At 42.9% G+C, this 10,992-nt stretch overlaps 1 protein-coding gene across 1 annotated transcript; it reads left to right on the forward strand.

The window, feature by feature from the left end:
- Positions 1 to 1,178: 1,178 nt before the first annotated feature.
- T265_10995 (hypothetical protein) lies at positions 1,179 to 9,875 on the forward strand (the record flags this gene model as incomplete). The annotated part of the gene is made up of 2 exons (XM_009177528.1): positions 1,179 to 2,376; positions 7,280 to 9,875. 2 exons carry the CDS (start codon positions 1,252 to 1,254, stop codon positions 9,743 to 9,745), a joined length of 3,591 nt encoding a protein of 1,196 aa, XP_009175792.1.
- Between the last annotated feature and the right edge of the window lie 1,117 nt (positions 9,876 to 10,992).

A 10,992-nucleotide genomic window follows, 5' to 3' on the forward strand; every position in this document is an offset into this window, starting at 1 on the left:
TCGCGAAAGCGAAAAAGAAAAAGGGAAAGAAAGAAAAGATGAGAGTGTGAATGAGTGTGCAAACTCAACGAATGAATGAATGAATGAATGAATGAATGAATGAATGAATGAATGAATGAATGAATGAATGAATGAATGAATGAATGAATGAATGAATGAATGAATGAATGAATGAATGAATGAATGAATGAATGAATGAATGAATGAATGAATGAATGAATGAATGAATGAATGAATGAATGAATGAATGAATGAATGAATGAATGAATGAATGAATGAATGAATGAATGAATGAATGAATGAATGAATGAATGAATGAATGAATGAATGAATGAATGAATGAATGAATGAATGAATGAATGAATGAATGAATGAATGAATGAATGAATGAATGAATGAATGAATGAATGAATGAATGAATGAATGAATGAATGAATGAATGAATGAATGAATGAATGAATGAATGAATGAATGAATGAATGAACGAATGAATGAATAAATGAATGAATGAATGATTGAATCTTTCCAAAGCTCTTGATTACATCGAATTAGATGCTTTTTCAAACTACCCGCCTAATGAATCTCCTGTATCGCCGAAACAATGGATGAGGGCTATTGTTCGTTATCCGTTTCGGTGGGGGGGGGGTGCAGACCTATTTATGTTGTAAATGAACTCTTCCCTTCATGTACCGGGGCCACTATCAGAATGCGGACAATGTTGTTGCTCCCTGCCCCTGATCCGGGGTGAGATGGAATCCCCACAATCTACCTGCTTGCCTAGTTGCTTGGGTTCTGTGTGTTCTGTGTGTAGCTAAGACAGGTATCTTACTGTAGTGCTTCTGATGTGTCAAACAACCAAAGAATGTTTCGTCACCAGAATAAGGTGGTATGGTACGTCCAGTGCCGGACTCATTGACCTCATTATATGGGCTGGCAAAAATTCCTCTGATTAGCTCGGTCAAAAAATCCATTGTATGACCAGGCAGTCAAAATATAAATTATAAAATATTAAAACATACATGATAATCTCTTTGGTGGTAGGTTTGAACAAAATAGCTCCCTTCCCATTCCCAACACCTACTTACGCGTGTACGCTACAGTTACCGTCCGATACACGATTTTAAACAAGTATCGAACGGAAGAATAGTCACATGATGGAGGTACACTCAACATTTTAGTTTTTCGTGCCACTGTTGGTGGTGCGCTGAAAATTGGAATCCGTCAGATGCAGACCGTTCGGCGGATTTCAGTATGAAGTTCTCCGTTAGAATCGACCCAAACCCAACGCCGATACCACTATCAAATCCAGATGAGGGCCGTCCATACTCGATTTCACCAGTGAAAGATGTACGGAGTCCGTCAAGATATTCTAAGAACACTCATCACAAACAACACTTCAAGGCTGGCAGGACAGTGTCCCCCATCCAAATTGTAAATGATGAATCCGGTAACAATTTATCCATGTACTCCAGCGCCTATCTTGCGCGTCCACAACCTCCGCGGCTCCCACCTCTAACAGTACCCAAACCAACATCTTTAGTTGCTGATGCATACGAGGTCGAAAATGTGACATGTCCAACCGATTACTTCAAAAGGCTACAATCAAAACTTCCTCAGGCGCCACGAAATACGAAGGCAAGTACAACTGGCGATGCACGTGACACCCTGGTAGCAACTCCACCATCGGTGAAACCGATGTATTTGAAAAAAACTGCCAAATCCAATTCATGTTCATGCGGCGGAAACAAAGCTAGAATTAATGCTAACCAATCAAACGATGGTCAATGTCATAGTGTCGGCATAACCAAGCAAAGAACGAGCCATGTTTCAAAACCGGCCTATCTGGGTTGTTTGTCGCCACAGACTACCGGAATGGAGGACACTTCTGCTCCCGGTGATAAAGGTAGCTCCGGAAACGGAAGAGGTTCGAATCGAGGAGGAGTTCATGAAGACCTAGACGATGCTAGCAGTCGAGACCGATATCTTTCAGTAATGGAAGATTTGTTTAAAAAACACAAAGCGCTTTATACTCGTAGTAATCGAGCCCCTCAAAATTTCTCTAACGTCAACTCATCAGTCATACCTGGCAGACGCATTCAAGCAATCGGAACGATACCAGAGGATCCAATGATGAAATTCACTGGAAGGCATGCATGTCACGCGATGGGTTTCCGAGGTCCTGAAAAAAGCGATTCGCTTATTGTCGAACCGGATCACAATTTAATTGCACAAGTTCAACGCCTACAGCGGTGTGAACAGAAGCTGAAAGAAAATAGTCAATCCGCGTATTCGGTAATATCGCGTCCACAGCCGGCACGGTCCAGAAATCTGACGCACATACTGAGAGAAAAGACACAGTCGGCTCTAGTGTTTTGTGTAAGTCGATGAGTCTTTCTAACTTTCTGTCTGCAGAATATATTCGTAGCCACGAAGTTCTGGTTGACTGAACGCTAACTAGTTGAATCACCTGGCAAATATGACTGACTTACCAGGGAGGTCCATTGCCAAACTAAATAACTTATTGACTGTCGAGTTGATTGAATCATACAGATTTGCTGAAATTCACTCACTGTTTTTTTCAAGGTTGGATCCGTGGAACACTGAGGACTAAAGACGAATTGATGCCATTACGTCAGCACTCCGTCACAATTTTCCGCGTGCAGATGGACAGGGCTTTCATGTTCAAGTTAAGATTACGCTGAAGTCTCTTCATTTTAGGGAATCAAAAGTAGTACTTGCAGCTTCATTAAAAAATACATTGACTTATGGAAAATACTGCATATCTAACCGGGCAGTGTGATCCGTATCCGTTGCTTCCAAAGAAAATGCCACACACTGCTGCAAACTCATCATCCTACCACGGGTGTAACTGCAAATGCAGGTTCCTTCCAATTCTCAAGGGAAAATTAAAAAGCGTCAGATGCAAATGTCCGGCACAACAAGAACTCACTCTGATGAAGCACATCCGTCGCGAAATATGAAAATGACAATGGGAAGAACTACTGATTGCTACTCGCAGAAGGATATCAGTAGTGGGAAATCATAGCACGTCAAACTAACAGCTTTGATTTTATTCATCTAGGAGAAGAGTTGTACGACAAAGATCCAGTGCGTCGCTTGAGTTAATCGTCATTGCCGTTCAGATAGGACATGACCGATGCATATTGGTCAGCACACTAATTCACTGACTTATCGACTCAGACAAGTTTTCTTTCTGAAAAGGAGGCTAAGGTGCACTCTGCAGCTTTTTATGAGTAACCACCAGAGCATACATCTCAATTCTCCAAATGGTCTGAACCCGCCAACTTCTTAGTTCGATGTTGCCGGAGCTTCTTGAGGTGTGCAGTGCTGGTGATACTTAATGAGCACAGATTGACTTCACTGGTGTACCGAAATTCACCCTGGGCTCATCTGTCACCAAAGTGAATAACTACTGGCCAGATGAAGGTGAGCGAGATTGCTTTTACTAACAATGGACCCACCAGTTCCTCTATCAAGTAACAACCACCACTTGGCTTCACCCTGTCTGGAATTTTTCAGCCGGCGAGAAGGTTGGGCTTCAGTGTATCTGTTATATGGGGAAGTTCTACATTCATCTGAAAAGCTCAGTTGGGTACGGAACGCACAGTGCGTTACAAGACCAATTATCCTTTGGCTCCAAGATTCTCACTTTCGCTTTAAACTGGAGCTTAGGTGAAGTGTAGTACGATTGTGTCTTGTTCGCGGGGATAGGTTACTGTCACGCTTTTTTTCCGTCTAGAAGTTTCTCATGACAGATTACTTAAAAACAGAATGCTTACTTTTTCCGGAACAGAAAATGGTGCAGTGTAGTGAAGACTGCTGATCAGACGTAGATGGTTGCGGGCTTGGTAAGAAACGATAGTGAGCGGCTACTGAAGCTGATAAAGTGTTACGGGGTTAGATTCATTTGATTTAATCGACAGCTCATAAATCCTACCGAAGCACGTCCAGAGAAATGCATTTTTATCCCTTTGTCTTTTCATAACGTAAGAGCTCGGTTGATAGCTGTGTCCAAGATACAGATGAATGGAATCAGGGCAGTGGCATTGCAGAGGTTATTGCGCTTCATACTGGCAGTAGGATTTTTTTTATCAAGTCAATCGCTCAGCAAGTGAGATGTTTTGAAATTTACTGGAATGAGACGCTGAACCTTCAACACAGCCAACTTCGGATCGCTCTAATTCATTCTTTCGCTTCAGTTCATAACGGTAAAATCTACCCTAAAATCTGTTCTGCCATCCTTCATTTAATCTTGTGCACCAAGTGCGGCCAGACGCGGTCTCTATTTGATTCTGTGTGCATTATGCACTTTGTCTTCGACCACGTACTGGTCGTATGACTGACCACACTGCGAGCATCAGGAATGTGCTTGACCCAACCAAAGATGACGCGGACCTCCAAAAGCTGAAAAGTTTAAAGTTCAGTAAGTGAACGGCATAAAAGTATAGAAGTGAAGCATAGGATTTTTCGGAGGGCTACGACCGCATAGAACATGATACGAACACTAAAGCGGTTAAGCAGTCCTCTGGTTTTTTCGTCTTGTTGGAAACTCTCTAACTTTAAGATCCCATAACTGTATTAAATTCAGTTTTGTGTATGCTCCACGGTTTGTATGTTGCATCACGTCTTCATATCGTACAATTACTGGCTGGACCCTAGGGGAGAGGCAATGAAAGCCACTAAGTCACTTCAAAACTTATAAGTTGTCTAGACGACTTTTCAGAATCTGATTGCAGCCTGTTCAGCACGGTTCTGGAATAACCAACCTCATCCCAAATCCATCCTCCAGAGGCGAGCCGTATGAGATGGCCCCTAGCTTTCCTCCACAACAGTGGCCTACTGTGATGAATGATTGGCAATGGATCAGTTAGATTAGGTGCAAGATGTGTGCTTGATCTGAACGTACTCACAACTTCACACTGCTGACTATGAGATGTCTAGCACATGGACTAGCTGATTAGAGAATCTAATGCGCCTCAGACCTCAGCAGATCGACGTGTGTACTGACGTATCATCAGCAAGTTACGTGGTCTGAACTACAGTACAACTTTCTGGGATATATCAAGTACGGGTGAGTGTGTTCAGGTGAAAGATATCCAGATGGAACGATCGCTTGAATATCGGGTAACGTTTTTCGATTTTCTGCTAAACTGTCTACATAAGAAATAGCTGATTCAGGACGTTAGAATTTATTGGTGTTTCATTCTTAACATTTTCTTATTGATAGCCGGAAGATTGGTTTCCACAGTGTATGCAGAGGATTAATGGCAATAGACTTGAAACGTTACTGTTGAAAAACTTCACTTTATGTCTGAGTGACTCTGTTCACATATTTGTTCTATTTACTACTTTGGGGAGTTTGAAACACATATGGATGTGGCTCGTTCGGGCTTTTTACGCGCTTTCAGAATCAGTTAATTTGTCTGAATGTCTTGCCACGTTTGGGATCCAAGCTCAAATCGACCAGATGAGGATAGTTGGTGTACTTTTTCCGGGACTCCTAGTGCTGATCTCACTCTGGGATTTGTCACCTCAGATCTACGGATATCAGATAGTTTTGTGTTTGTTCGTCTTTCGAAACCTATGTAGGTATCAAAAATATCTTCAGAAGACTTTCGCATACATATTCCCCTCTATCAGGTATCACTAGCGCATCAGGTGACCAGTCAACTCAACGAGGGTGATTCCGGGCAGTTAGTTACTTACACAAACCAATTCGTTGTCCTGAATACCTCAGATCCATTTGGACATACCTTTATCAAACTTGAAACATAAGTTGTCTCACAATGGGGCATCTGGTTCCGCTTGCAGGTGTTAAGCGAAAACAGGCAAGCCAAATTACCGACCCTTTAAGCTTACAGGAAAATCGATTCTTATTACTGATAAACTATACGGCTCAGAAATGGACGAACTACTTGTTCTGTCGGTCTGAATGATAATGGGCAAGCTTCTTCATCTGAAAACGAAATTCTCTAAATAGACACGAACCAGTTAAACATGACCGCATCCTTACTTATTCAGAACAAACACCGCTAATTGGTTTATTAGTATAAATGCACTTGTAATTGTTTAAGATCCCTGGTTCTGTTTGTACCTCAGCGACCTGAGAGAGGTAGTGAAACTTTGTTTGCATTCTTATTTAGTTTCACTGCGTCCGAATGGTTCACAAGGAAATGGATCAATTGTCACTTGAGCCCTCTAGATAACTAACTGTCATGAAAAAAAAACAGATGGATGGACTTGTAACTCTGATGTTTTGGAGAGACGAATGTGCGTTTTGCACTTGTAACAACCGCTCTTCTGAGAGATCTCTTTTGATCGATTTGTCATTTTCTTGTCATGATGATTCGAGAGGGTGTTCCAACGTTTCTAGTGGTAACAGTCCACGTACACATGTTCCTGAATGGCTGATTTCCCCATTAGGCCTCTAAAATTACAGAATCCTAGTGAATGTTTCACTGAGCTACACTGTGTTGAAGACTACACTCTTCCAGAGTTAATCTGCCGCTGCTAAGTCGGTCCTCAACTCGAGGTGGCACCCTGCATCATCAGGACTCGCTGCACATAGTACTTTGACTTTAGTGCGGAAAAAACTTGAATTAAAAAACCGCCCAGTTGATGTAAATATCGTCCAAAAATTTGTTGAAGGGAAGGGAACTAATTATCTACTCGCGATAAGATAGACTGAATGTGTGAACGACCAATAGCTACAACTACTCGAATGAGAACCAGCCTATCAGACAAGGTTTCCCCTATCCTTTGTTTCCGAAATACGGTCACTACTCTGTTGTAACGAATCGTTCCATAGCCTACGGATGCGATTGGGTGCACAATGTGGTCGGGTAGGTTGACAGAATAAAGCGGAAACACCTACAGAATACAAGCTACTATATCACACAGCGTTTAGAGCAAAAAGTACTCTGGAACCGTCAACGTACACGTGGGCATAATTCCTATCCAGGCGGCTCAACTTTTTGGCCAAGTACCGTTGGTTGTTCAGTCGGGTCCATATTTTAAGCCGTGATTATGATAGGACCTTCAAGTAAGTATCGGTAAAATACCTAGCTTGAATCTGCAATAATCAGTTTGTCCCCGGAATACATTTAGTCAGTACATCCTGCCTTTAGGCTTTCCATGTTCACCCTACTATAAGAAAAGTCCATGTTTCTAAGCGGTAACCCTCAGCTGTTTCTGTCTCTATATTCTGCACTGTTCTCTGAGTTAATTGTATTGCTTCGTCTGTTTACCTCCGCCATAGCAACAGCGACAGCACGCACGCATTAGTTCGGTGCCTGAACGTGAATCAGACATGGAGTCTGTCAGCTCACGTGATCTCACTCCCATCGGGTCAGATGAAGAGCTTTGGATTGACAAAAATCGCTACCTGCTGCATTTCAATCCAGTTGTACAAATCTTACCAAACCAAAGCCCATGGCACGACCATTCAAAGAAAGTTGATGAGACAGCAAGTGAAACAAGTGCTGCTGCAGATACAGTTGATGCAGCTGGAGTTACCAGACGGTCAGTTTCAGCTGGTCCATTGGTAAAACGCAAATACTCAGTGGATAAGGGAATGGAGCTTCGAAGTGCAGTGAAGTCGGTTCTTCGGAACCGTTCGTCCAGGTCCTCTCCCAGCAGCGATGTATACACTTCGTATTCCTCAAGCACAGGCAGTCGGTGTGGTCAGCGTAATTGCGTGCAGCGGCGCGCTCTTTCGCTCAGTGACCTGACTATTCATATACAATCATGTGATCCATTCTGTTTGGAGAGCTCATCGGGAGCGGTGCATGAAACCGTCGTTGAAAGAAACACCGGCCAGGATGGGACAGAACAGGTAGTTACCCCCACCGTAACACGTACGCTAAGCTTATTGAAACCAGTCACTCCCTTGCATGATGATGAATCGGACAGCGGTGCCTTTGAATCGTCGGCCGACCACGTACAGGTTAACCGAATCGGGTTTCCCAATTCAGCTGGCTGTTTGGACTTCATGGTTGCATCAACAGATCCCAATCCAATGGCATGGTTTGATTTGTTGGACGATAAGCTCTCCAGAAGTACATTTCGTGCCACAATTCGTGAGAAGCTGATCGCACAGTTTCGGCTAAAAGGACTTTCAAAACTCTTTATGCGTTTCCCCGGTGGCATGCTTGGACTGCAAAGAGAACTAGAGAAGGGATGGGATATTCGTCCAAAACCAGAGATGTTGATGAAGTGCGTGGTCAAGCATCACGTGCTCAAGATGCCGATTACACTACAAAACTCAGACTTAGTCGAGAAGATTTATATGAACTCGATAGTCAGACACCCAGTCTTGTATAAGCTAATAATGCGGCGCCGAGAAATCCTACCACAAGAATTGCAGCACTTTTTGAACCGGATTATGGAGATGACGGAAACATCCGAACGTATGCTGGCTACCATCACCAATTCAACCACAAAACTGGCTGCAGTAACCACTGCAGCGAAGGAAATGGATGCTTCTGGTTACATGACAGGTGGACCAAGAGTGAGTAAATCTGCGGCAAGAGAACGAATATCATCAGCTAGCCAAGCCACATCACGTAAATCGCAAAAGCAAGAAGTCAGGCGCGAACAGACTGGTTTGGGTAGTATGAATGACGAGAAAGACACTATTGCTAGCCAGTCAAGAGAAGAAAAGGTAGCCCCAAAGATGTCAAAGAAGGATGCCGGTTACTGTGCTCAGTACGGAAAAGAAGTAGATTTTGATAAAGGATTCTACACCACTTTGCGTAATCCATGTGCCAATATTTTGGAAGAAGTGGCGCTTCACCTACCCGAATTCGCGTGGCACATAAGACCCTTATTTGAACATTTATGGGCCACTCTGGAAGACGAATTGTTTGAAAGATTAATTGACAGACAGATAATCATCCAACAAGAACTTGAAGAAACGTCTTCATCTCTTTCTCGTGAGGAGGATGAGAAAGTTGTTGTGACTCGGGAATTCCTCGAAGAAAATGGACTGATACCTTCAAGACAGGATCTTCTTGAATGGCCAGAGACTTATGAACTTTGTGTGCAGCTGTTCAAACGGATTCCGGTTTACTCAAACACCTGTCGGGTCCCAAAACCGGGCGATGGTGTGTTACACGATCTGCTCATTTGTCTGCATATGTCGCTGTACTACAACAAACTGGGTGTGTTGTTGGTTAAAGAGTTAGATACATGGATTCCATACCTGTTAAACGGCCTTGAAAGTACTTTCTCGTCAGTCAGGGAGGAAACCTGTGGCGTACTTGCCTACCTAGTTTGTGCCTACCGACTGATGTCCAAGCTGCATGCTACAAGCAAGAATCTCCTGGTGGCCAACATCACTCTTAGTGTTCTTTCCGCTATAGGAAAGTATCCGGAAAGCTATGCGTTCTATCATGGTCTCTTGGGTTACATGTTGCATTCTCTTCCTTGTTTGTCAACGCTGGACTGCTTTTTGCTATGGCTACCCGTCGTGGATAACGATCCAAACAATCTGTTTTCACGTGACTGGCCCTTGTTTGTATACTACGTTCTGCGTCATTGGCCAAGATCTCCCTTCTATTTAGATACACTTTACCAGAAGAAGCTTCTGAAACCTTTGGAAGCTAGTTTCCTGATAAAACATTCGAGGCGTGCGGCCAGACTGGCGCTGAGCTACTTAGTGCGCACGTGTAAAATACGTAGTTCTCTTTTAACTTGCTGGCCAGAAGGAGATGAACCAACATGAACTTGGTGGTCACTTGCGCAGCTCGCTTCCCAACGGAAGCGAAATTGACGCAAACTGAATTGGACATCGACCGCTCTAGTTTCCATTTGTAGTCGAATAACAGTGTAATGGACTGTTATATGAAAAGAAGACAATAAATACAGCTTCTGGTCACTCATAATTTACTCATACTGTCATACGACCTAGGTTAATGTACTTGATAACTGAGACCAGGTCACTGAGTACACTAACTGCAAGTCCATAGAAAACAAGCTGCTATGAGAGGAAAGGTGTATGAAACTGAAGCCATGAATTTCAAGCTACAGAATGCTGATCGGCGATTTTCTTCGTGAATATAAACGATCAGTTGTGATAATGGTCAAGAATAATGACCAGGTTATGCGACCCAGTCAACGACTGAATAGAAAAAAATCCTAGCTTCCAAACTAGAATTGTAGCTAAGTGTACTTACGTACGTAAGTACGCATGTATTCAAGCGTAAATGCGTTACCCCCAAGAGTTTATTCCTATAGGTCGCACAATAGCTTATTGCCATCGAAACCACCAAATGGTGGTTTCAGTATTTGGAATCGACCCAATAATATAAGCATGGCGAACCAAAATGACATATGCCCGTTATAGATGGCTGATCATTATATCGGAAATGAAACTCTGCCAGGGCCCTCAGCAAATCTTCTGAGGGTCCGAAACATAGGAGGAACCAACAAGAAATTTTCCAAATATGGCCACTAACCACTTATTTCCGACATTGGTTAAACTTATTTTTACGAGTGACAGAACACCTTACAGATTAACCCCCACCCCCAGTGCAATTACAAAGGATGCTTGTCAGGAGTGAAATAAATTTGACTTCCTATAGAAGCAACAAATTCATGAGCGATCACTTCTGGCTGATCAATTCAGCAGACTTCGTCAGAAAGGGACAGTCTGGTCCTTATCAGAGGCCTGTGAAATTATCACAGTGGGTTATGCAAATTAGGCGCGGTAGACGGAGTCAGGATCGGGACAAACATATCTATCCCTACTGCTCACAAAATCTCAATAACTTGCTGTGGTGCCGTAAACTGCATTAATTTGTATAAGTTTTAGCCGGACCTCACCATTTGCGTCATTGACTGCGTTGTGTATTGTGGAAAATAAGGGACAGTTGCGAACAAGTGTTTTTTCTGAAGTAGATCTCCTATGACAGGGCCATAAAAATTAAAAAGTATCTTAAATCGATACCCAAATTCGGTAACCTCTGAGGA

This window comes from Opisthorchis viverrini (assembly GCF_000715545.1).
Source record: "Opisthorchis viverrini unplaced genomic scaffold opera_v5_433, whole genome shotgun sequence".
Taxonomy (NCBI): domain Eukaryota; kingdom Metazoa; phylum Platyhelminthes; class Trematoda; order Opisthorchiida; family Opisthorchiidae; genus Opisthorchis; species Opisthorchis viverrini.